At 44.2% G+C, this 27,628-nt stretch overlaps 1 protein-coding gene across 3 annotated transcripts in view; it reads right to left on the bottom strand.

The window, feature by feature from the left end:
- Positions 1–5,144: 5,144 nt before the first annotated feature.
- Positions 5,145–27,628, bottom strand: part of LOC138567536 (uncharacterized) — a 364,380-nt gene continuing 341,896 nt past the window's right edge. For all 3 annotated transcript variants that reach the window (XM_069645821.1, XM_069645823.1, XM_069645822.1), the window contains one exon: positions 5,145–14,445. In XM_069645821.1, coding sequence (XP_069501922.1) covers positions 12,793–14,445 — 1,653 coding nt within the window. In that variant the 3' untranslated portion in view covers positions 5,145–12,792. The remainder of the gene's footprint in view (positions 14,446–27,628) is intronic.

Raw genomic sequence — 27,628 nt, 5'->3', positions numbered from 1 at the left:
AGGGTTGGAAGGGAGTGGGAGGCTTGAACATTATTCCGTCAGTAGGTAATACTCCCTTTTCACGCACAGGGGAATATTCCTGCGAGCCAGAAAAGCCAGAGTAGAGGGGCCCTTCCTGTCCATCTTCAGAGTCCTGCGCTTCACCATTGAAGAAGCATCAGCACTCGAAGCCAGACAAGCGCCTCCGTGGGAATCAGGTGAGCGTGACAGGTGGTGTCTCAAAAGTACACACAAGATCAGTCAAGTATGACTCGCCAATTATTATTAACACATTACATGGAGAGTTAAGGGGCGAAGGAATGTGTGAATGAGGCCCCCGGTATATTCTGCTGTCCTGGAATACCTGAGGCTTCAATCACCTAATGAATCAACAGGCACAATTTGAGAACTACACTGTCCCTTTCCTCCAAGAAACCTGGATGCTTGATGACCCCACTATTGAAGGGCTTAATGTATCTAATATTAGGGAAAATAGGGGGGAAAAGGGCAGACGGTTTGGAGGCTTGTTGACTGCTGTAAGAGGGGGCTTAGGACTTTCCGTTTACCAGATTGAAACTGTAAGAAATGATATACTGCTTGTTAGATTGGAATGGAGGGACCCTATTTTAGATGTGGTGCAAAAATGTTTATTATTCACTATTTATTTTAATACAGAGAATGCTGAGCTAAATTAATTTCTGACAAATATTTCGGACCGGTTACTTGCCGAAAGCCCTGAAGATGGGGCAAGTAGTATTATTGCAGGGGATTTGAATTCAGAATGTCTAGACCAGTCTTTGTATGTTTTGATGGCTGGGTCGACAGTCTCTGTTCAGGCACGAGAGAGAGGTCTTCAAATAAGTCATGGTCTTGAGGCCTGGGATCTTGCCCCACTAAATGGTAATACACAAGGGGATAACCCGCCAGGTTTTACTAGGCAAAATGAATGGGGCAGGCCTGCTCCCTATTACATTTTTGTTTCTCAAGGTGGGGTGACATGGCCATTCGGCCTACAGATCTTAGTGATCATTGCATGCTTGAGTACAATATTCCTTTAGCCACAACTGTAAAAAGACCTTTGGGTAACGTATATGTGGCAGTTAGGCCACAAGATTTGGCACTGATTTGGCATCCCAGGTTGGCCTCAGGCTTTACATTGAAATCTAATTACAGAAATTGGCGAAGGGGCCAAAGGTTTATGATGGCCACAAGAGACGCTGAGATGATGTTGGAATGTGTTTTGCGGAAAGATGTGAAATCTTTTTGCCAATTGAGTACGTCCTCTTTCACTTCCAAGTGCAGACTCTGAGTTAAGAGTTATGGATAGAACAGTTCACCAATCTGTATGTAATGACGGAGGTGGAGGTGGTAGTAGTACAGAATGGTAAGAATTGGAAGGAGGAAACACAATTAGATATAGATCAAATCTCTGCCTGGATAAGAAGAAGCAAACAATCTAATGTACCTGGCCCAAAAGGGATGCCTAATTTGACTTTGAAATCTGATGTCAGTTTGTGATCCGAAATATTGTTAGTTTCATTTGATAACATTTGAATGACCCGTGTCATTCCGAGTTCTTGGGAAGCAGCGGTTCTGGTTTTGATTTTGGGTGTCTGGGGGAATGGGGGGTTGTAGGGGAGAACTCGATCTCGGCCATCCAACTCTAGGCCAAATTCCTTGTTGGATTTGTCAAAAAAGATTTTTGCAAACATGATTTTACGCGAATAAGAGTGTTGGGCATGCAATTCTGGTTGCCTTGATGAACACCAGTCTGGTTTTAAGAAAGGCGTGGAGATGGCCCTAAATAATTTTATAGTTGCTCTGCTAGATAAGCACTTGAGGTATGTGGGAATATTGACTTACCTAGCCTTTCTCGATATATTAAAACCCTTTGATTGTGTAAATCGGGACAAACATTGGAAGAAAATGCTGTCCTATGGTTGCCCGCCTGCACTGGTCAGCATTTACATTTTTCGGCATTAAGATACAAGATTAGATTGAACAGGCAGGGGGGCTGCACTAAGTGGAATTCAAACTGCGGAGTACGCCTAGGGTGCGTCCTTGCACCTTTTTTATTTAGTGTGTATATTTGTGAAATGGGCCAATGAGTCTGGAGAAGGTGCAGGATAATCCCCCAAGTATTGGTCATACCAAGATCCAATATCTAAATTATGCAGAGGACATGATCATTTGTGACACGACACCGGTAGGGTTACAAAAATCTTTGCAATGTTGAACACATATTTGTTGGGCTTGAACCTGCATTTGAATATTGTTAAATCAAAAATCCTAATACTAAATTAGGACTGCACCTGACTGCTAAATTAGGACTGCATCTGACTGCTCTGCGCACTTGTCACCCTCTGAACTCGGGCCCAGGCTCCTGCATGTCCAGTTGCCCTCGCACTGCCTCCGGGCTCCCCAGCACTTATTGGTCTATATCTGCAACCATACAGTCCCTTCTCTCTGCACTTATGAGCCACCTGCTGGCTGCACTTGTGAGTTAACTGCATTTCCCCCTTCACATCCGCCATGGCACTTATCCCCTTCCCCGCACTTGCGCCATATGAATGACACAAGGTCTAGTAAGATCGTTATTTTGTCCTCTCTTGTTTCCCCCTCCTTGTCTTGTCGCGCCTAGAAACACTTGTGTACAGGCGCGTTATACATGCCACATCATATCATAAATGAAGAAAATGCTAAAAGGAAAAATGTCAGGGGTCCATGACTTTGAAGTGGTTAAACGTTGTAAATACTTGGGGAGCTATATATATATATATATGCAAGAGGAAAACACATTGTATAAAACTTTGAGAATCATTTCTAGTAGCAGCTAGACAACTGAGCCAATTGGATCGTTTTACTATTTTACCTGCTCTTAGATTTTATTTCCAAAAACTGGTGCTGCACCTAATCTTTGGGTCAGAAACATTAGATAAAGGAAATTGTCTAAATTGGAAGCTCTCCTTTGGCAGAAAGTGCTCTCTTTACCAATGTCAGTCCCTATGGCTGGAATAAGACTTGAGATGGGCATGGTCTCTCTCCAAGCCCGAGTGGACTGGAAGGATTTACAGGTTTATGGACCCAATTTGTCTCCTCCGCAGGCTTCTTTGTTTATTAATTTACAGGCAGAACTAGAAAATAATACAAGCAGGACACTGACGGCCTGGAAAGAAAATTGTGATGAGCTTTTAATGAATATTGATTCTAGGGTGAATTCATTATGTACCGCTCCGAGGAAAACAAAACAAAAATGGTTCAGGAATGACTGGATTTTAAATAGGAAAATTCTATCAAATTATAGATGTTTTAATGATTATTTTAGCTGGCCGATAAAATCTTTTAATGTACTTTCACCTTGCCTCACAAAACATTCCTCGGGTGAGTTCAGGACCTCTCTTCTGAGACTTAAATTCAATTTGTATTTAACAAGGGATGCAATAGGAGCCATAGCGAATATTGTAAAGGATATGAGATTGTGTCGGTATTGTAATGTGAAAGTGGAAACACAAACATTTATGTACTGAATGCCCTGGTTTAGCTGCATATCGCCTAGAAAAGTTTAGCAGATTTGTACACACTCCTGATACTAGTTCATCTGTCTAGTTCCGGATTTGTATATTGAATGCCAATGTGATTTCGTTATCAATTGCTCTATTGGATTTTCTTAATGTAATTCTGTGATTTTAATATAATTAATTTTTATAATTTTAATTCTATTTTTGCATTTTGTGTGAAAGGTTTAATATTAAACTGTATTTCACAATACATAAATAAAAAAGTACATTGGGTTTCTCATTTTGGGGGGTCAATAGTATTGGTCCAGGCTACTAGGAGCTTCCTGAGGCAGTGATTTTGCATCGAGTTGGTGAGATGGTCGACTGAAACCCACACGCAGTACGGTCCAAGATGCAATGGGACAGGGCAAAAAGAAGCTTGGAACAGGCAGGCTATGTCCAAGTCAGTGTGGCTCACAAGAGATTCAATGTGGTAATCAGGGCACAGAGCTGGGTTTTTTACTTCTGGGCGGCTGGCAAGCCCACGTCTGGGTCTCCAGCGACAAGGCGAGTTCATAGTTCTGCACTTCTCTACTCCAGGAAATTACCTTGTACCTACAGGAAGACCTTCACCTCAAGTGAGCAAGACACAGGTTCCATTGCACAGCCAGCAGAAGCACCTTGGTCCAACAGAAGGGCAACCACCACCACCACCACTGTTCTCTGTGGATGGTTAGGGGCAAAGCTCTCCTTGGCTGGAAATGTGGGTGGGGACACGAAGCAGTAGTAATCTTTAACAGAAACCAAGATGGTAAAACCCTTCTCTCTGCCTACCTCTCCCTTCTGGCTACTCTAATTCCACACCTTGCCATGCCTGCTGACTTTAAAAGGACTCCAGTGGCCAGTACATTGGTGTAAATGTGATATCAGTGCTACCTTTGATGCACTGGTTCCCAGAAGATCTCTTGTGGAGCGTTCTTGTGCCCTGAAGGCAGCATCCTGCCCATTGTTTCACATGGCTGCTTTGGACTCAGATAATCAGACCAGAAACCACACATCAGTCCTGTCGTATCTGGGCCCTGCTCAGAGCGGTGGCACTAGTTTGATATCAAATTGCTATAGCTGTATAATTATGTGCTTTCAGCAGTCACAATGCCACAACTAGACATGGCTTATATTCATGGCTTATATTAACAGATTTATGTGCCACTATACTGACTAGGGCATACAATTATTAAGGTTCGAAACAGAGGTGCCGAAGACTAAAAAAGGTGACCTCTGCCTGCAGGAACTTTGTATTCTAGCACTTGTCAGAAATGCATGTGAGCTTTGAACCCATACTGTTCCACTAAAGGGCTAGGGCCGAGGGTGCCTGTAGATTATCTTAGCAAAGGCACATTGGCATGGTCTAATTAGGAGACCTCCTTGTCAGGAACATTATTACCCACATCATTTTATATTAATGCAAATTTAAAACTTGGGTTTCACTCCCTCACAGATGGCAATCTGTCACAGTTTCAAACACAAAATATACCTTTACTCACTTTACTCACAGATCCGTCTTATCCAACATTGAATAGTGTGAAAGCCAGAGTGGGGGCGGGGGAGCCAAGACATGAGGCCATAGCCCACCATTCTTGATAGTGGAAGTAAGAATTGCAGAAACTCTTTAAAGCAAAACAGATTTAATTATGAGTTCCATCAGACACCTTTCTGTAGTTTAACAGAAATGCATTAGCTGTCATTTGAGGCACACAATGTTCGATTTACACTATATTTATGTCGCTCTACAATTAAACAAAATCATTTTGTCCAACCCAAATATTCATACAGAACACATCAAACAATCAATAAAAGAAAATTGCAACAATAAAAAATGGTCTGAAAAACAAAATAACTATAGACATCTTTTATACAATGTCAAATGGGATAGGAATGTCCTACTATTGCACAAATGTACCCGTTATAGGTAGAGCGATTTAATTCAATCTGTTCATTTGTGCATAATGGAAACCGCGCTGGAGGTGTTCTAGTGCAATATACCTCCCTTGCAATATACCTCCCTTTGGGCATTCATTCTAGGATTACAAACTATGCCTGGGCAATCCTATGGCTTTACGTTAGAAAATGTCTTGTTCCTGGGAATTTTAAATTGCCTGGTCCAATGTTAGACCAATCCTCTGTCCATCGTATTTCAGCATCTCCTTAGGTCCTACCCAAGTAGACAACCCTGAAGTGATATTTTATTGGCTATAGAATATTGGTTGACTTGCACGATGCATAACTTCTACATTTCATTTTCGTGCCAGAATGTGGATGTCCGATCATTTTTCCTTTAATAATGTTACAATGTTGGCAAGCACAGCAGAGAACAGTACCTGTTTTTATGGTGGGAGTACTTATTGTTCAATGTGTATAGGCATTCTGCTGCAACAAGTTAAAGCCTATCTTTTACGCAAGTTTGGCTTGGAGGACAACTGCTGAAGACCATTATGTTCAAATAATTTCCAGTGCTTCAACATTATTCTTTTAATACATGTACACTTTTTAGAAAATGTGAACATTCGTACACGCTTAGGTAATGGTTTCTTAGATTTCGGCTGCAAAAGAACAGCTCTGGGAATTTTTTGCAGCTTGGATATTCCTTTAATCATAATGTCTTGCTTACTGTCCTTAAACATCAGGAGAATTGCACTTCGCTATACGTGATATTGTTCTGGTTCAGAAATGATTTGCTTTGCACTTAATAACAGACTATGCGCCTCATCACAAGTTGGGCGGTACCACGACGATAAATCTGCCATGATACCACCCAACGCAAATAGCGTTACTGCAACTCGGTCCAGCGCTATTACCGCCGGATCCTGAGTTACGGTAAGGCTTTAAGTCCCCATTTTTTTCAAGAGTACATAGGACGCTATGGGACATGCTGGGCGCTATTACTGTGGTGCAATAGCGCTGCAAATGGGCAGAAACTCGCCAGATTTACCTCCAGCTCAAAGCTGGGCGACTTTCCGCCCAACTCTTAGTTGGGCGGAGCGGTAATGCGGCAGTAATGGCATGACTGCCGCATTTTTACTGCTCCTCCCAATTTATGATGAGGCCCTATGTAAGGATTATTATTTATTAATGCTCTTTTTTTGTTCTTTTAGAACACGCTTAACACCATAGAGTGGTTTATAGGTGCGGGATCGGGATTCGAACCTGTGTTGCACTGCGTTGTCTTTCTTCCAAGATAAACGCATTGCCCCTGAGCTATCCCCGCTCACTGATGCTTCGGGTATGAAACATAGTGCATGTGGGCAATTGCTGCTGTCCACAGAGTCTGTGTACAATGTAGTTTGCTGCAAGAAGTAACATAATCTAGGTTGTACGCAAAACTAACGGACAGAAAAAGTATTCAATAGCCATGATATGATATGATATGGCATTTATAATGCGCCTATACACAAGTGCCTCAAGGCGCGAATATATAGGAATCCATAGGAAGCAAAGGGCAGGGCAAGGCAAGCCAAACACCCAGAAGTTATCTTTTAAAAAAGAAATATAAGAAACCATTTCCTACACCTCAACACAGTTGTATGTTTTTGCTTAGAATTATTAGCTCACTAGTAGTATTATATGATACAGGTAGTTACTAGTTGTACAGTTTAAACCTACAGGTTTAAGCCTATACTGAGCAACACATTCACATGTCGAATACTTTTGGCCTATACATGATAATATTTATTAGCTATACATGATACTGTTACAAAAATGTTTCTTTAAATTAAAGAATAGCACATAATTGATATTCTTGATATTATGTTATGTTATGCTGATTTACACCTCGCACCGCTGCCATTTGCATGGTCTTCCGGCACTCGGTGATGAGATAAGTCAAGGCTTGAAACGCCTGGTGAAAACAATTAAACCATTATATGACAAGGTAAAAACGAATATGCTATACAGCGTTGTAACTGGATCTACGTGATTATTATGCAGCGCGAAATTGCGAACCCGAAAATATCGAATTCCAAACACGCGCTGCTCAGTGATCACATAGATCACTTTCCTGGCATCTCGCATCCCCCTACCCCTCCCCACACTTACCTTTTCGGTGGCACACACAGAAGTGTGCCGCTGACTCACCATTTTGTCTGCAGCGTCAGTTCCCTCCCACTAACGTGGGTTGGAGCTGGCACCGCAGGGTCCCTTTTTCCGTTTTTTTTCCTTTCTTTTTTTTTTCTTTATTGTCCCCCCATTTCCAATGTCATGGAAGCGGGGGACACCGACACAACCCCCGAAGCCCATAATGCCCAACAGGGGTAGCACGGGACAGCCCCGCATTCCCCGCTCCCCATGTTTGGCATTATGGGCTACAATTTTTGTTCTCCAAGCTTAATGCGAAGTGAAAGCGCATTAGCCATTTTCTTTTCGTTTATTTTGTGCACTACCTTAGATTTAGCAGAAGTTTCTTTACACTTAGATTTGCCTTCTATTTTTGGGTCGTTACAGACCCAATACAACTTGAATAACGTGCATCAGTGTACATACTGATGGAATATTTTTATGCTAAAAAACAAAAAAAATGTCTGAATGAAATATATTGTTAATCACTACGTTTTTGGACAAAATGGGTAATATTATGTTAAATAGAATTCAGGCTTTGGTCTGCAGTGGTGGTGCACAGAGTGTGGAGGTTTTCCTCACATGAATTGAGAAACTACTTCTTGCTTGAAACACTGTTTGCTGAGGTTGAAGAGTTTCATACGCCATACAGCTGTAAAATCAGAGACCTTGATGGAACGAACTGGTGAAGATTCAACCGAATGATCAGGCCAACCTGGACAACTAGCGAAATATTACTAAAACAAAACTTTTCTATAATCTTTACATGAGTAAAGCCTGTCTTTTATTTCGGCATGGTTGCCACAAACGTAATCTACCACAGTATTTAATCTACGAAGAGCGTATACAGGAATAAAGTTGGCCCTTTTTGTGAAAGAGATCCAGTATTTACAGCAAAACGTCAACACATCCTTCCCAAGGACGAATATACAGTAGCATTTACTGTTCAGTTTTCGCGAGACAACCAAATTGCGTATCCCAGCATAATCCAGACAGACACAGCCTATCATTATAAGAAGTCCGGTATATCTGCCTGCACAGTCACTCATTTTAAACTGCATATACTGTGAATGTTGAAGAGGTCAAATGCATGTTTGATGTTTGAACCTGAAAGATTGCTTCAATGTAATTAAATGAATAGACTTATCAAGTTGAATGTATTATTGTGACACAGGAATGGCAAAGGAATTCTTAGCACGCAAAGTAAATTGTGATTACTCTTTTTAAATCAGTGTTATCATGTTGTAATAGCTAAACAAGCCAGCAGAGAATTGTGGTGTTGGTACAATTGAAGTACCTTCTTCAGATTCACCCTTTGTGATTGTAGATTAACTATGCATTTCACCATAGATACAAATTAGGCATGTTCTCAAGAATCGACAAGCACTTTTCAAAATGCACACATAATTAAGAAAAAATATATAAAATGTGTACAACTGATGTATTCCCCTAGAACAAAAGTCATTAGTGCTGAGTGAGAGGCATTACCCTTTCATGCCTCTTACCATGCCTCTTACCTGTCCCAATCCCTAACCTATGAGGCTCCCCAACACAGTGACAGGCACCCCATTGTAAACAGTCCACAAAGATGGTCCAGAAAAGAAAAAAAAGAAATGGGACAACGTTGGGGCCCCCACTAGAAGGGTTGTATAAGATGGGCCCAAGTGCTCAACCATTCCTGTTTTTTTCCTGTCCAAAACAGGGCAGGTAACCTACTACGTAAGTATGCCTTTAACAATTCTTTTTATTCCGCTCGCTTTTCTCGCAAAATATATAGATACTCACTGCAAAACCCATTGGGGAGGTGGCCCAGTGGCCTGCCTTTGTCGGTTCATGCAACTTACTGGTCAAGGTTCCTCTTAACAGCATATATAGCTAAGCATAAACTGTCCTTGTGGGTGGAACTAGACTGATATGCAAATAAATATTTCTCCTCTGTGAAAGTTAACAGTGAGCGAAAACGTGGTTGTAGACTCTCCTGAGTGGGAACCATCCCAGAGAACAGGTTATTTGGCCATGTTAGTTCTCAGTGGAAGGGCTCCGACATTTTTGTAAACTTGATGACTTCAGTTTACCTGGAAGACATGCCATTTCACATCCTGCTGTACTCCTCACACAGAAGGTTCTTGAGATTTCCCGGGGGGAGGGAGCGCAATTCCAAGTCTAAGACAGTACCCAGGATCTTCTCCAAGTTCCTTGTAAACATAAAGGGATTCTTTGCCAGATGTGCATCGCCTTACACCCTTGATGGCTGGCTGACCCACGCCCCTTCCTTGGACAAGTCCATCTGAGACACCCACCTAGTATGTTTCATGTTACTTTGGTTGTGGTGGCTCCCGAATGTTAACAATATCCCATTAAATGCTGGAGTTCATGGGGATATCTTCGATACTTGGAAGGGGCAGGCCTCCTCTCCTCCCCCGTTATCCCACCAAGGCTCACAAGCACCAGTTGAGACAGTCAGCCCCCGATCATCAGAACATGTATGTGCATGTAGCAGCTACACGGTTTGTCCTACTATTGGTGAGACATCACCTAACGCCCAGGCAATCAATTTTCCCCACCACTGGGAGACAGCATGAACTGATACAAGCTCTGTGTCTGATGACCGTACATTCACAGGAAGATGGGGTAGTGGCTGGTAAACTCGCAGCTTGGAGGGCTTCCCTCTGACACAATCCATTCAAATCTTCTTCAGAAGAGACACCAACTAGACAGACTATGAGGTCACCCTGGAGCATCTCTCAGTTCAGTGGAGAAAACCGCTTGAGACTCAACAAAGATGCTAAAACTGGAGAGAGTGCTCTGTGATCCTTGAAGCTATACTCACCCTGACGTTAAACTGTAGGCGGAAATCTGTCTTGTTTGTATGATCCCTTCTTAATTATCGTAATCAACTGCAAACGTCCCCCCAAACCTCCCAGCCCCACGCCCCAAGAGTGTGGCTGTGCCGATCATGGACTGAGCAGAGGACATATCCTGGATATTTTGAACTCAAGGGTGGAGGCCCTCAGTCGCAAATTCTTTTCCTCAGTGGAATACTCTGCCCTTGCAGACATTCCACTTCGTATGCAGCAGGCTGGGTACCTCTTCAATGGACCGGTTTGCCTCTCAAGTAGACTCTTCCTGCCCCGTTATTATCCCACCCTCGTGAAGCAGAGGCAATGGGAACAGATGATCTTTCATCAGTTTAGCCCCAGGCCAGAACAGCCACATTCTCTCCCTTTACCTTCATCCACAGGCCTCTCTTGCAGACCAAGACAGATATGCCCTGGTACACCCTCATAGCCCACCCCCCACCACCCAAGTGGCTGAATAAAGCCTTGGTACCTGCTCCTTCAACACCTCTCTGCCGGCAGCTTGCTCCTATCGCTGAGCCACACATCATTCTGGTGGCTATCCCATCCAAAGCCAACTCTCTACTGCTTTCATCTTTTGCCATGGCTCTGAGGTTTGGCTTCAAGGCATCTGCAGCCACCAAACAAGTCTCAAGATAACTCATCTTATGCACACCATTCAAAGACCTTCTCAAAATGGTGTAGTGTATCCCTCCTTAATCCCCTCACCTGCGAACACAATAACATCCTGGAATTCTGGCATCAGGGATTCTCAGTGGAGCATTTTCCTCCCTGGGAGCACAATTGCCAGCTTGTAAGTCTTCAGAAATCACTGGGCTTCACTTTCCAGTATGGGTAATTGGCCTCGCCAGCTTAAGGGCTTTGAGATCCCCCGATACCATATCAGGCCTCCACCCCCTTTCCCACCCAGGACCTCCCACTAGTCAAGGCCTTGGCAGCAGATCTTTTTGAAGCCCTGGAGCCAATTCCCAAGCCTCTCCTCTTTTACAAATGGCTCCCCCGGGTGATCATTGCTTGGATAACTGGGCATCTGCTTGTACAACCCCCCTACCCCCCAGTAGAGTTGTGAGCCAGACATCTTGACATTGCATGTGGTCTCTGACTCCCACCATCAAAAAGACCTGGTCATACCCATCTGGGGGTTGAAAAAGTACCAGCAGCCCTCCTACACCCGAAGGAAGCAAGTAGATTGGTCAGAACCTTTTGGTCAAAGGCTTGCAGGGATGAAGGCTCCAACTGGAACCCAGAGCAGGGGGATCAAGTCAACAATAGCAATGGCCTATCAGGCCAGTGGCCAGTCTCCCGCAGGTAGAGCTCTGGGACGCTCAAACAGGGAGCTATCCTCCTGATGGGCTGCCTTCAGAGGGCCCCCTTGAACAATGTTTGAAGGGGAGCCGCATGGTCCTTCCCGTTAATCATTGTAAGATGTATGTACGTCCACCACACATGGGCATCCAACCAGCTGTTCTTGCTTGTGTTAATGATTCACCTAATTAGGCAAATGAAACTTATCACGTGTGCACTACCATTGACGTCTATCTTCTGTATGAACAATATCTCGTGCACTGCTTTCGAGCTATCACAGTGTAAGAAGTGAGACAATGAAGAGGTAAGAAGGGGTAATGCTCAGATTCATTATTGATAATCACATTGCACTTATTCCTACTCTTCCTCGTCCCAGATATTGGTTTGGTGGCATCGCTTTGGTGTTATCATGACTGGTTGGGGCTTTGGGCCCCTCTTATACCCCAACTTCAGGAGGTGGCCCGAGGCCAGCCTCCAACTATTTTGCCCATTTACAAAGGGTCACCCGTCACTGAGGCAGGGCACCTTGGTGTAAGAACTGGGACGAGGAAGAGTAAAACTCAGTATAATGTGGTTACCGTTAAGTAATCTTGGCACTTACATATAGTCACAGCAAGGGTGCTTCGGAACCACATTAAACCTACCCCTTGGCGTTAACTGAGACACTGTAAGCCAGCCTACAGACATGGAGTGGACACAGCAAGCATGAAAATAACCAGAAACAGCTGTAACATTTAGGTTCAGATAAACTATAACCTCCATAAACTTTATCAGGGCAATCTTTCAGTGATTTCAACAGAACGTAGTCCTGTGGAGGCTTGGACCTACTTTGTTCCCGAGAGACTTCAATACTGGTGGATAGCCCGTTTCTAAATGCTACCAATTTTGGCAGATAAGCAAACCGAGGAAGTCAGGAATAAAAAAAAAAAAAATCTCTTGATTCCAGGGTCAGCCTTTCTGATGGCAAGTTGGTTGGAAAGGGAACACAACTAATTGGTGCATGTGCAGCTTTTAATTTAGCTTCTCAATATATATTTATAATGTTATTTGCGTTTCAATTTATAGTTATTGATTACTTTCAATGCAGGCTTAAAGAAATTTCTGTTTCGTTCTCTGCCTCTTTCACCAGACTTAAAATCAGCCAAATCTGTCGCCCGACTGGTTTGTGGTAATGCAGCAGGAGCCCCGAGGATCTCTTTGTGTTTTGCTCTTCCTAGAGAGGCTGGCCTTCTAGGTCTTTCACTTTTCACAGCTTCCCTGTCTGTTGATCTCGCCTGTCCTTCTGTGGTCTGCACTGCAAGATAACTGTGAGTTTCGCCAACATCATAGTTGAAGCTTCCCGTTGTTGGCTTTCTTTCTGAAGCAGGGCAGGACCTATCGCGCCTGCCTCTGGATCCGGCTAAATGCTCATTTGGGCTTTCGCTGTGAAAAACCCAATCGTTGAGCGCAAACTGTTCTATCAGATTTTGCTTCAATAAGAAAACATCTCGAGATGGTCCAATTAGACGCAAAAATTCTTTGGAGAGAATGACCAGAGAGCAATATTGTGTTGCCAATTTCTGACTTGTTTCAATTATCATGTGCTGCTTTTCAGGGCTTATGCCAGAAAGTGGTATATCTTGAGTCCTGAGAAACATTTGCATATTGGACAAGAAGTCTGACACTTTTCTGGAAGTGCGCTCCATGCGTGCAGAAGTTGAAAGAGAAATGGAGGAGAGCGTTACATGGCTGATTTCACCACCATCTACCGTGTCCATCTGAACTGATTCAGATTCAAGAATATCATTGAGTTCTTTCTTTTTAAAGGACTGGATGTATTTAAGCGTGTCACCATCCACAGTAATACATTCAGAGAGTCCAGTAGCTTGAGGAAAGCTACTATTGGCCAATGAATCCATCGAACGGCTTACACTTGAAGGGTATTTACTGTGCTCCAGCAAAGATGGGGTATAAACATCAAACAAACTCCTTTTGAGAGGTTGATCTTTGAGATTTTGGGCCAAGGGATGGTGACCAAAATGTCTCTCTTGAACCAGAGACTTAGGTTCAACATCAAAGTCAGCCATACTGCCATGAAAGCCAGTCACAGAGTGATCTTGAACATAAGCGGGCACATATGTAGGCCCGTGATGGCTACTGGAATGCGACAAAGGAGAACAATCTGGTGGACTATTTATCAGAGGCTCATTTGCTCCAGTTTTCATTGCGTAATCCTTTCTACCTGCATATTTCTGCAGCTGTAGGGACATATGCGGCGTCTCGGTTCCTCTTGGTGTCCTGGGGCGGACAGCCTTTTCTGAACTAACTAAGTTTAGCTCTTTTGCAGTCATGTTTCTGTTAGTGTCTCTTGGCAATCTGTCTGCATATTTTTGCAGCTCTAAGGGCGTGTGTTGCATCTCAGTTCCTCTTGGTGTCCAGGGGCAGACAGCCATTTCTGAACCAACAAAGTTTTGCTCGTTTGCAGTAATGTTTCTGTTGGCACCTCTCGGCGGGAGTTGGTCACTTTTGTAGCCAACACTAAGTATGTAAAGCAGCTCATCTTTAAGTTTCATCAGTGCTGGAAACAAACCTTCAATCTCCATTGTGCACTCAGTCTCTGAGCAAACCCTAAAGCCATGTTTCTCCACCAGCGTCTTGATTGCATTTTTGTTGGTACATCTTTGAAGGTCTAGCGTTGTTTTGATCGTCATATAGTCCTGTAACAAAAGAAACACAAGTTACTTTGGTGCCAAATCTCAGGTGAACAGGAGGGGGAATTAACAGATTTTATAGAAAATGAAATAAAGGGCATCACAACATTCTTTTCCATTACTTTTGTCTACTAACCCCATGATATCAGCTTAAGACTACCAACACAATATTTACCAGTTAATTTGCTTTAAGCAGCATACACGTTTTTGACACCAGCACACACTTTTTCAAGGCTCGAAGACTCTTAATACTTTGTGTCAATTAATTTAACCAGTACGACAGCTGAGATGTTTGTTGTGCAACAGGTCTGCGCCTCGCTGTAACGCAAGTATTACCTAGGTACATAAACAGGATTCTGTAACATGTCCAGTCCACCTTTCCGGGTTTATTAGGTGCTCTGGCACAGTGTTCAATGTAGGAGGTGAAAAACACCAATTTCCACAGCGTAAACTGCTCAACGAGAAAGGCACTAGGGTGCTACTCAAACCAGTTCAGGAACACTTTGAATCACATTAATATTGTCAAGGTCGGCACAGTCAGGCCTCACACTGTATTCAAGGGTCAAGTAAAAATGTTTGAGTGAATTCCACCAAGTCGTGTGATACAGAGTTTCATGATCAGCTTGGAGAAGGGATTCAGAGACGTAGGAGTGTGTGGTCAGTGTTAAGGCTGGCACAGAGAAGGGAATTACATTTGAATTATGGAACAGGAGTTGTGATGAGGTCCCCTGCCTGACTCTGGGGACAACCAATGGTGTGAATCGGGGGACAGGGTGCCTAGCCGATACAGTGGATGATCAGCATGTGAGTTGTACAGGGAGGATCCTTTGTCACCCTCCGTCTTTCTCAATTATGTGGCAGTGGACAGTCACAGAAGAGATCTGCACAGACACCCTCCCAAACGGAGAGAGCCCGAAGGCCTCTGTGAGTAGACCCAAAATCCCAGAGAGAAAACAACCACTGTGATTTGGTGATATGTTCACCCACACAGTGATTTCAAGCTTTATTCTGCTACTGTTGCAAAAAAAAAACTGTGCAGTACCAGAAAAGTAATTTCAGAGTCTCAGGGAGAGGCTTGCTAAACTCTGAATACCTGAACTTGCTACTTTGAAACTCTGCAACCACAGGCTTACCCTCAAATGCTACAAACATGCAGACTTCTTATCTCCCGGCAGAGCGTCCACTAGCCAAGTATGGCAAGTTGCTTATTTAGAAACCACCATTCTGTGCACGTTCAGAAGTATCATCAAAGACTACAAAGGGGTTAACCTACAGACAATTCATGTACTGGGGAAGCAGAAGACCATGGCCCTTCACAGACAGTATTAGGTAGAAACAGGAAAGGGAGAGTAGATCCCAAGTCAGCAGACAGGTAAAATAAAGGTTTGGTCTGTCCTCCTACGTCCAAGGTGAACTGAAGTGAACGTGGAAAAATCAGCCAATCAGTCTCTCACCAGTTTTAGAACACAGGTGCAGACTCTAACAGCGAGCCCACAGGGACTTCATTCTGCCAGTGTGGGCTGTTGGAGAAGGCAGCTGTGGCAGGCAGGTAGGTAGGAGGGAATTGGAGGTGCTGGAGGCGAGTGGTGGAGGAGCAGGAAGAGATGGTAGCATGCTAAGGGAAGGAGGTGCTGGTGACCAGAGGATGGAACAGTAGTAGAAAGTAGGAGGTGGTAACATCAAGAGGGAGAAGGGGGTGGTGACCAGAAGGGGGTGGTTACCAGAGGAGGAGAAGTTGGTAGATGGGAGGAGGTGGTGACATCAGGAAGGAAGGATAAGGTAGTGACATCAGGAGGTGAAAGTGGTGGAAAGAATGAGGTAAACCTATCCGGCATCCTCGAAAGAGGGAATGAGGTTGCGGAGGGAATGTGATTTGGAGGTGCAAAGGAAGGCAGTAATATCATCAGGAGAAGGGAGGGTGAGCAAAGGGGAGGAGGTGGAGGACAATCGCGCAGAGAAAGACCGGAACGAGGAGGCCGGATTGGACTAAGGCAAGTGGAGGCACAAGACATAAGCAAGGAGGCCAGAGGAGATTTCGTCAGTGGGTCAGAAGTGCCATGGTTAGAGGAACGAAGAAGAAAGCATACAAACTGACAGGGAAGGAGGCAGCCTAAATTAGTTGAGGAAACCACAAGACCGACAAACAGACTTTTGGCTGGATAAGAGAGCGTCTTTGCGTACGGAGCACTAGAAAACTTGCAGCTAGTCAACTATCAGAGTAAGGGTTCAGGAAACCCTAAAGCCTGCAACATAACTGGGGAGATAAGGGATGACACTCAGTGTGAAGGTATTGGTTATTATTTATGTTGAGAATGCATCCAAGGTTATTATTGTTTCTTTGTGTAAAAATAAACACATTTAACTGCATCTTCTGAATCTAGTTTTTTTGTGCATCCTGTGTGGCCTTCATGAAAGTACAACACAATTACAGGGAGTTTAGGTAAGAACTACAATAAGGTCTGGAAAAGGTCTAATTTTACTTCGAATTTAATTAGAAATTGAACCGTGATTTTGAGGCCCAAATGGCATAACTGTTGTTACCTTACGCTGTTGTGGGCCCTTTTCCGTGTAGATGGAAAGCCATGTGTCAGTAGGAGTCATTAGCCTCATCACACTGCCTGCCATAATAATCTATGGGGCATAAAGATATGTGTTGTCAATTAAGTTTGAATTGCACGATCAGGGTTTCTGCAGCAACCTCTTGGGGTCTGTGTGGTTTGGGGCCGATTTCGGATTTTGAAGTCTGGCAATCTCGGATTTTGCAAACTGGGAATATGAAAAGGTTATTTATCAATTACCTACAGTTCTCCACCATTGGCATCCTTCCTAAATTCACATGCTGTTGAATATTCCTCATCATCAGGCTAGGAATCCAGCATTTTCAACGGCATGTGAATCTATAAAAGATCCAGTGCTGGACAAACAGGAATAGTGCAAACTGGGAATGTACTGGGTGTGCTAAACAGGAAATCTACAACAGGTATTTAACAACTATGATAGGGCTTGGATTTTCAAAGTAAGTGTAGCCTGGATATATGCAAATTAGAAATATACTGAGATTCTTTAAACAGGGACTGTACTGGAATTGTGAAACATTGAAACAGGTTTATACTGGAATTGCACAATAGTAAGTGGCAGTTTTTCGAGAATTGTGCAACTGTAACCTGTGAGTGTGCTGCAATTCGGTATGCTGGGATACTGAACACAATGGGTGGCGCCACAATGCCTCCGGACTGCTGCGCGCTATATAAATACGAAATAATAAATAAATGGCGATATTTTAAGAATTTTGAATACATTGGTATAGTGCAAACTGGCAATATATTGGGGCTGTTAAAATGGAAGACTGCTTATAGTTTGAAAACGGTATGTATACTAGCAAACCCTCACTATACTGGAATTCAGCAACTGAATTGTAAAACGGCTACCAGAACTGTGCAAACAAGGAAAAAAGAACATTTTGAAAACCAGGAATACATTTGGATTGTCAAACTGGAATATACTGAGGTTGTCAAAGTGGGAGTATAGTGGGATGTCAAACTAAAAATATACTGGAATTAGGCAAACTGGAAAAATACTGAGATTGTATATCTATGAGTAGGCGTGGATTGTGGAAACTGAAAGCATGATTTGATTTTGGAAATTGAGGGTATACTGAGAACGTCACAATACCGTGTTTGGTCGAATTCAGTGTTTACTGCGATTATGCAATCTATGAATGTGCTCACGGGGAGTATTCTCATTCCACCCCTTCACCTACCATGCCCACCAATCCACCACAATTTCACAAATTTACACAACCCTACAATGTGGATGTCCCCCACCCTTTAATACACACACCTGCCTCACCAGATTCTCACCACCAAACACCTCACAACCTCACTGCACCTGTTCCACTGCCCTGAAAAGAGGCTCTTCTACCTCCATTCATCCATGCTCCTCCACTCAGGCAAGTGCTAACTTTCGTAAAACATTGACATCACAGAACACGACAACACAATGTCGTTTTCCCCACATATCCACATTCAGACACACCAACAAAATGAACTATAGGCATAAATACATGCAACTCAAAACACTCACTCACACAATTCAGGTGATTTCAAGTACCTCCATCCTCTCCTCTCTCGGTCCAATATCTGCCCCTCCACTACCATTACCAGAAGCCCTGCACCGCTTGTTTTCATCCTCTACCTTCACCACCACTTTTGGCCCTCTCTCATCTCCTCTCTCTCCTCCACCTCTCACGCTACCCTTCTTTCCCACTGATCCACTCCCTCTATTCCCTATGCCTTTTTCCCCATCTCCCACCATATCTACAATCACCATTCCTCATCTTCCCTTTTGGTCCATCTTTCCCAACCCCTTACTCCTATTTCCACATCCCATTAACTGCCCTTCACACCAATAATCTAATATCTCATGAGACACTCCTCTCACCTTGTGCACCTAGAAAACCTTAATTTAGCCACTGATCACTTCTCAAGCAATCAGACATCCACTAATGGATGAAACCTCCCATACGGAAGATAAGGCCCACCCTCGCAGGTCGTGAGCTTAAATAGTCTACAGTTTAAAGGATTTGGGTATAATAATGGCAGAGAGTGAAGCCACAACGATGATCAGCAAAGGTGAGCAAAAAATAAAGTTACTCAACTAGAGTAAACTTTGAGGCTCCTGTAAGAGGGGCAAGTGGGTAGGGGGACTTGCACTGCACTTTGCCAAAGCTAATCCCCAAATACTGAGGCAATTGCTTTATATCTAGCTAGGAATTAATGATTCATTGACTACAACTCTTGTCCAACACTTATTCCACTAATCCATGGTGCACCGTGTCATGAATCCTTCAGATTCCTCACAAAAACCCTACCTAAAGTCTCCTCTCAGGTGGCCAGGGGAAGGCAGCCGCTACCCGATCCCGACCCTGGGGGTGGTATTAACCGGGAGGATCACCTGGAACTAGAAGCACCTGAAGGGAACGGGAGGGCTCCAATAGGAGAGATGCAGTATTTGTCTTCTCAGACGAGGAAGTGTCAGTGATGCCGGAGTCCATAATGGTTCGTTGTCAGAAGGAGCTTTTCTTTCCCAAAGCTAATTACCTTGAAGATGGTGAAAACTGTTACAAATTATGTTGGGGATAAATATCCCCTTTCCAAAATCATGTCCATGTATAAAGGTGAAAACTCCTATGATCAATAGGAAAAGGGTAAAAGTGAATCTCTAAATATTGACATCTTAGATTCTGAGAACTCTACATCTCCTTTAAATCAAAAGCCTTTATTAGATCCTTATAACAATCCTTTAAAAAGGGCGATTAAGGATAAAAAGGAATGTTGTAATTCTATTTCCATTAATAAAAGTAAGTTAAACATTGGGGACTTCCAAGTCCCACAATGCCCAAAGTACTGCGACGACGAAGAGGGATGCAGAGGCACTGATCTGCAAGTTCCAGGTTAGTAAAGCTAATGACCCACACCTGAGGGAGACTAGGAGGCATAAAAGGCCTCCTCAGGTACAGGCCATAGAGAGTAGCAGAGAGAGCAGTAATGGGAGGTAGAGTTGTTGCTGTAACTCCACCTTGCAGCTGAAACTGAAGGAGAAGGGAGACGCCGGAGTCACTGTAATTTGCATTACGTCTGCCGGCTCCAAGAGGGTCTCTTCCTTCCGAGACTTTGGTTGCAGAGATTGTGCAGAATGCAGCATTATTTGTGAAAGCTATTCCCTTGAAGATCGTGGTTGCAGAGGTAGCGCAGCGTGAAGCGTAAAGTTGAGAAGCTTTCCCCAGGTGGGCTCTGGAGGCAGGTGACTGGGTGAGAGGGTGAAAGAAGCAACAGTGGGAACTGACCTAAACAATCACTGCGTAAGCCAAAGAAGAGCAGGATTAAGAGAGAATCATTATCAGTACTTGGTTGGTGCAAAAGGGGGAAAACAAGCGTGGCAGGAAGGCTGCCCTTCAGACAGAAGGTGTTCAGGAGGAGAAGAGTGTAACATGCAATGTATGTGGCAAACAAATGTATGGAACAAACAGCACCAATGTGTCTCATGTTTTCCCAGAAGAAGTAGTCAAACTTCTTGATCAAATCAAAAGACTGAGTTGTGTGAAGAAAAACCAAAACCACAGAAGTACTTGTAGAAATAATAGTAGTTTTACTAGTCCTGGCAGGAGAGTACACCACGACAAGGAATATTCTAGTATAGGCCTGGCAGGTGAGTGGACCAGACGGAGTCAGTAAAGTACTGTGATGTGGTTAAACCTGTTGATGAAGAAGGACACGTTGCAAGGCCACAGAAACACATTGTGAATAGTTGTGGAATAATCCTGACAAACTAATATTGCTAATGCAAGTAGTTTGTGAACTGTTAAAGAATTATCCTTACAGAAACCTTTTTTGTGGATGTTAATATACTGTGGAAGTATACTTAAAACTTGAGTAATACTCTCTGCCCCAAGTGGAACTATATTGGAACTTTATTACAAGACGGAATGTCCTTATTATTTTGAACTCTCGGTTGAAATCTTAATTGAATCTGGGGAAGGGGGACTCACCCAGGTTACAAGGATAAACAGTTACCTGGTCTTGAATATTACTGGTAACTTTGTTCTACCCGAATCGCCATTTGTTACCTCGTTTAGTTTGTTGCGTAGTGTGAGGGACAGAATCCTTTTGTTAGAGTGTTTCCTTTAGTTTATTTTAGACAGGGAAATCCTCATCAGGGTAGGGATAGTGAGGTGTTTATCAAACCTTTGAGTTTAACAAAACGGCATCTTTTGAAAAACCTTTCCAAAATTTTCCGGCTCACATTTATAACCCCGCACAACCGTCATATGCGAATCCACAGTACTTTTCTGCATGGCAAAGTAAATCGGATGCATGTAATTTATATATCACAAATCTATCTGGGTAGCGCTGTACATAGGGAACATAACCAGGGGGTTACAAGTAGGGTGCAGGGGTAGCAGAGGAGCTGGGAGACATTAGGGGAGCAGTAGGGTTGAGTAGAGCAATCAGAGAATCAGGAGAGTTTCTTTGAAGAGTAGGGTCTTCATGTCCTTCCTACAGTGAAGGATGGATGGTGCCCATCTCATCTGCATTGCTAACTTGTACATAGCGGGAAAGGGCAGATTTGCTGATTTTTCACCTCTTGCAATTCGTTGTTTTCTGTTTGGCAATGTCATGGCTTCTGGTGGTGCACCGGTCTACAGAGTTCGGGAGTTTCTCTGCCAGGTAATGTTGTGTTTTAGTTGTGGTTTCTTTGTATGCAATTTGTATGCAATTCAGGCTTTTGTGAACAGGATGTATGCTTAAAATGGAAGCCAGTGCAGCTCTTTAAGGATGGGGTTGATGTGGTTGATGTTCTTAATCCTGTAATGAGTAATGCTGCAGCGTGCAAGGCGGCTTTGCAAGTGGGCCAATGTAGCATGTTGGACTCCTGTGAAAACGGTACGACCACGACCCAAGGGGAGGTGCCTAGGGCTTGGACAACTGATCTGAACCTATGGGCAGGGATGAAAGGCTTTACTTTGCGGAGGAGTACGAGCTGAAACAATGCTGCTTAAGTCTTCTTGGTGATGAGTGCATTGTGCACTGAATGAAAGGTCACAGTCAATGGTAAAGCTGAGGGATAAAGTACTGGGTGAGAGTCGAAGCATGAAGTCATACAGCTTCATGCTTGTCTGTCAATTCTGAACTTGGGCATGGATGGTGGGGTTCCTTAGGAGAATGAATTTTGGCTTTGAGTGGTTGAACTCCAGGTAGGCATGTGACTTGCAGGTTTTGATGAGGAACAGATAGTGCTCGAGTCGATGTTGATGCAACTAACCTTTAGTTAAAGCTATGTGTCATCTCGGTGTGGGTGTATCTTAACAACAGTGTTGGCGAGGATCCCCACAAAGGTTCCATATAGAAGTTGAATATAAGTGACCGGATGGTGCCTTGTGGAAACCCGCAGGTTACTGGATGGCACTGAGATCTGTTGGGGTGTAGTTGAACGAGTTGGTCTCTGACAGATAATTAGGAGGAGAACCACTGCAAGAATACTCTATCAAAGACCATGTGCATAGCGAGGGTTTTGAGGAGGGCTTCATGGTCTATGGCACTGAACGTAGCAGAGAAGTTGAGTAGGACAAGTAAACAGCGCTGACCTTGGTACAGGATTTGTAGAGCACCATGGATAACTTGGATGGTGGTGGCCCATGGGCTGCATTCTAGTACGTATTGGATTGGATTGTAGTCCTGTAAGAGACCATGCAGAGTGATGCTTTCATGCAGCTCGTCGGTCTTCTCAATCCCTTTGACGGGAAAGGATAGATGCGTTATGGGGCAATAGTTGGCCAGTTTATCCAGGTCGAGTCAGGTTTCTTAAGCAGGGGGGACATGTTAGACCCGGAGCCCGCAAAAGTTTGCTGAATCCAGGAGTGCTGGGGGCGAAAGCTCTGTAACTCTCGTACAGAGACGAGCGCCGCTGCTACCAGAATCACTGACACCACCCTGGTAGAAGCTCTGCAAGAGAACAGGTGCATGGGCCTTGGAAGAAGGAAGGCGTGCGGTTGAACACTGTGGGGAAACCTAAACCCGCAGTCATTCATTGTCTAGTGAGTCTGAACAACCTGAGCAAGGACTGAAGTGTCCAGAGTGATAAGGAAATTGCTAAGAACACTAAAGGCCAAGAGAGCTATATTGAAAAGGAAAAAGGGGCGCAAACAAAGCTAGAGATAGACAAGAGAAGCCTAGGGGCTTAGAGAAAGGGGCTGAGGTGTCCTGTGGGACACAAGGACGGATACCAATACTGAAAGCCAAGAAAATCATGAAAACTATGTCAAAAGTTTAACGTCCATGCTACCCCGAGCGTGAAGGCTCGAGTGAGCGAGTTGTGCCTTAGCACACAGCGTTGTTGGAGGGGACTAGTTCGAGTATTTGGATTTTGAACTTTCTGATTTCTTCTTTCGAAAGCCACTATGGTGGCCTAGGCCAGGAACCGTGTCCTGGAATGAACCCTTGATTCTGAAAGCTGTGTGCAGGAGAGAGGGTCAGCTAGTAGGCATAGACGACCTCCAGTGTAGAAACCCCTCTCTAACATTGTTGTCTCTTTTTGTCTAGAGGTAGGGCCAGTTAGTTGGACAGGAGAGGACTGATTTTGAGTTAATTGACATCCTGGCGTGCACCTTTGTTTTAAGTTGTTGGGAAGGGAACCCCCTTTTAGCAATAGGACTAATGTGGCATTTTCTTTCATTTGAATAAAGGTTTTTTCATTGAATCATGCCTCTTGTCTGAGTATTATTTCTGGTTCACTACAGGTTGTAGGCTTGGGTACCTCAGCTCTGAATATGTGAGGGGACAGCCCTTCACCTCCCCACACATTCAGAGCTACTGAGGTATATTGCAGGGGGTACCTTGGCTCCTGCACCTCTGACGCCTGGCTGTTGGAGGCGGCTGTGCCTCTTGTGCAGTGCGGCTTGGCACCATGATTTTACTAGGTTCTTTTCTCTAGCGGTCCATGCCCAAATAGTACCCGGCAGCTCCCGTCGCATTCTACAATCTGTAAGGAAGGCATGGTATCAAACAGTGAAGACAGACACAAGTGATCACAGTTCCAGGGTGTTAATTGAACTTCAATGGGTTGGTGAAACGCCTATCTAAACCTAAGAATGGGAGCAAGCTATGACCATCAAATAATAATAACGCAGTACTAGTGGAGTCTGTCAAAATAAAAGGACTGACATTAATAAACATATTGCCAATCCTTACTTCTAAATACAAAATGTGTGGAATAACAATGTACGTAAAAGAAAAGTGTTCAAGCAATGATATGTCAGGATATTTGAGCAGTTGGCTTGCCTTCCCCAGTTTTCATCACGGGACAAGGCGCCACCTGGGGCTTCGCACACACTCTAGCTTCTTAGCCACAAGTTAACAGTTCAACACATAGGCATCAGGGCAAAATACACTCTTACAATGACAGTCTCTCAATATAGAGGGCCAGATGCAGGAAACAAAACACAAAAGGTCTGTTTGTTTGTCAAGGTTTCACTTTCACAAGTTCAAGATAGTTCTCCCTCCTTTGGGCTCGAACCACGGGTCGCCCTCGTCCGGGCTCACACTCCTTTTCTATGATGTTCACAATTTGGTCTCATTCGCTCTGACCACTATTTCCACAAGATTCACAACTTGGCCTCCCTCGTTCAGACTCGGACCATGGATCCCCCTCACCTGGGATAAGATCCCCTTTCGATACCAGCATCGAAGACTTTCGAATGTGGAATGGTTTTTGCTTAAACCATTGCAGGACCACTTTGATTCACTTCACACAATTGACACTTCACACATTGCTTTTCTGCTTTCGTTTCCTTTCGTCAAGATACTGTACAGAGACCTTTGATTGAGCACATTCACAGTGCCAGACCACTCTGTCAATGGTATCGTATCTGTTCTTCTAATGTTCAAATATTCACCAGCAATTTAGCTTCACACGTGTTTAACAATGGTACTTCCAGCACTCACTTTAAAATGTTGCCGCTTGCGATCTTGACTTCAACACAGATCGGTCTCCCCAACTCACTGGCTGTGTTGTTTTCCGTTGCTTATTTGTTCTTGCTGCCAAGGATGATACCTCAGCGTCTGATGCTCTTCCCCATCTTGGTCAGTTATGCAGGAGGATCCTCGATATCTCTGACACACAATGCAGGATTCTTTTGCCTTGTTTCATGGGCTAACGTTTTCTACCTCCAAGGTTTCTTGAAAGTAACGGCTTCCTGTCAATGAGGTAAAGGGTGTTGCCCTTCTCACAAACCTCTTGTGCCTGGCCGTCTTTCTCCCCTTGTGCAACTGCCAACTTGAAACTGCTGTACCTTTGTGCGTTTTGGCATGCTTAGAGTGTGCTCTCATGCTCTGCCTTTTATCTGTGTGGTGAAGTGTAATGGAAGTCAGGAGTGATTGATTGTCGATAATTGCCTGACCTCGCCTGACCATAGTATTGGGATAGGTCATGTACATGGCTCGGGTGCGATTCTATTTTCTTCCAGAGCGGGCTGTCAGTGAGAAAGTGTTTGTGCAGGAAAAGGGAGTTTGGGGGAGGGTCGAGTTTCTAAATATTCCATCGGGTAAGAAGGGATAAAGGTGTTACAGGGAAGAGAGGATACCACGTCTCATCATCCGGTGTCCCACTCCCACTCCCCAAGGACCCCTCACCCAAGTGATCCTCCCGCACTGGTCCAACCCCAGGGTCTGGATCCAAATGCAATGGTGTGCCCTGGCCACCTGAGAGAGAGATTTGCAGGGACTAGCAGGTGAGACACTTTCAGGTTTCTCACAACACCGATAGTGCTGCTGCTGAATTGTGTTGCTGTCCCACACCTCCCCTACAGCATACCACTGGTGTTTCAGCATGGCATTGATGATTCATGTGCCTTGAAGAACTGCTCTCAGTCATAGTTCGTCCTGTCATTGACGTGAATGGTGAGACTGAAGTAAGGGGGTGAGTAAGCGACTTGGTATTGACGCGGGGGTGGTATACGTGGGGCACTGGGAGATCGGCTTGCCTTCCTGCCTACCTGTTTTTAACAAACAATAACCCAGCATTATTTACACTTATGTTTATACCTTTACCTAGTTGGAGATTTCCATGTTGCATCTCCCTGGCTCCTGGGTGAGCTGGCCAGGAGTTTTTGTAGCAGGGGGGCATGCCAATATTGCCAACATTGGTTCGTTTCTTGGTATTGCCGCTCTATTATCCCATACTATCCTCCAGTTGCTTCTACTGTCTTTATCTGATGCTTTATCCATTTGCATCACAATTAGCATAGTGCAAGCAATGGGATAAAACAGACAAAACAAGGTCCCTCAGAATATTGGAAGAAAGGTGAGACGTGTGAATAGGCAAGAACCTCTGAAATCTGCTGGCAAGAAGACTCAATCTACAATTAACTGAGTCCTCTGCAGTCATAAGGCTGTCTCAGCAGGGCAGCAGGTTGCTCCTGCAGTGCCTAAGGAGACAGTTAGTATTGCCCCCTTATGTTCCTTGGGTAATAACATTTTAGTCTTGTTGGAGATTGAGGAAGGCACCCTATCAGTGATGGGATATGGATTACTAGATTCTGCAGCTGTGGATAGCCAAATAAACGGCTCTCTCAGGGTTGAGGCCCCAGTTCTTCTATAAAATCACAATACCCTCCCCCCCGCCCCAAAGTGGGGATGGAAAGCCTCCCCCTGGGTCCGGATGCTCCTTCTGCTCCCTCGGATAGGTCTCTTCTTGAGCCTTTGGAAGGCCCCATTAATCACCTATATAAAGAAAATGGCCTTCAGCAGAAAGGTTTAGACAAGCTGCCAACACAGACAGCGGAGGGCGCGTACAACGTATTGCTGTGTATGGTTAGCTCGGTGGTATAGATACCCCAGCATCTGTTAAATACAAAATGAGCAATAACGCTAGTCCTAAGCAGACAGCAGCATATCCAGATCATTTTAACAGCCTGCATATTGATGAATGCCTGGTACCCCTGTATGTCCGATTTTGGATCTTGGATACAAGATCTCCCCTCCCCCCATTAGAACAGCGCTGAATTATTGGCTTGTATGGCAAATCCTGTGGGGCATTGGATAATTTACCCTATTTAACTAAGTATCTAAACCAACCGAATGCTTACTTCCTTGAGATAAAACACATGATGAGACTTTTGCAGGACATAAGAAGAAAAGATATAGAAAAGGTGGATAAATGCTTGGGAAATTATAAGTACCATCTTGAACATGTTGGGCAGAGTCAGCCTTACGAAGCAGCCTGGAGCCTCCCATGCTAATGTGGCATCTCAGACCATAATCTGTGGTAACTACAGAACTGTGGACCTCACATCAGTAAAGAGTTTTAAATCTAAGGATATGGCTATTGCTCGGAGCCCAGAAGCCCCATGCACAGGACCCCAGTGGCCCCACTCAAGTGGGCTGTAATATGCCTACCCACTCTAGTACATCCGATGGAGCTGCTACAGGGGGGGCTAATACAGTAAAATGGGCCTTTAACGAAGAGGCAGCACCAGGGACGAGGTTATGTTAAAAAAAAAAAAACCTCAGCCCTGTAACATCAGTGGGTGTTTTGGGAGGTAGCGTCCGTCGACTCAAGAAGGTGAAACAAACACAGAGTTGTGCCCAGACGCAGTGGAAGGTTGGAGAGAACATCATTTGATCTGCTCTTTTAA

The sequence above is a fragment of the Ambystoma mexicanum genome, chromosome 2p (genome assembly GCF_040938575.1).
Source record: "Ambystoma mexicanum isolate Mex_15411 chromosome 2p, UKY_AmexF1_1, whole genome shotgun sequence".
Lineage (NCBI taxonomy): Eukaryota > Metazoa > Chordata > Amphibia > Caudata > Ambystomatidae > Ambystoma > Ambystoma mexicanum.
The sequence above is the reverse complement of the archived record's forward strand: the minus strand, read 5'-3'. Positions and strand labels throughout refer to the sequence as shown.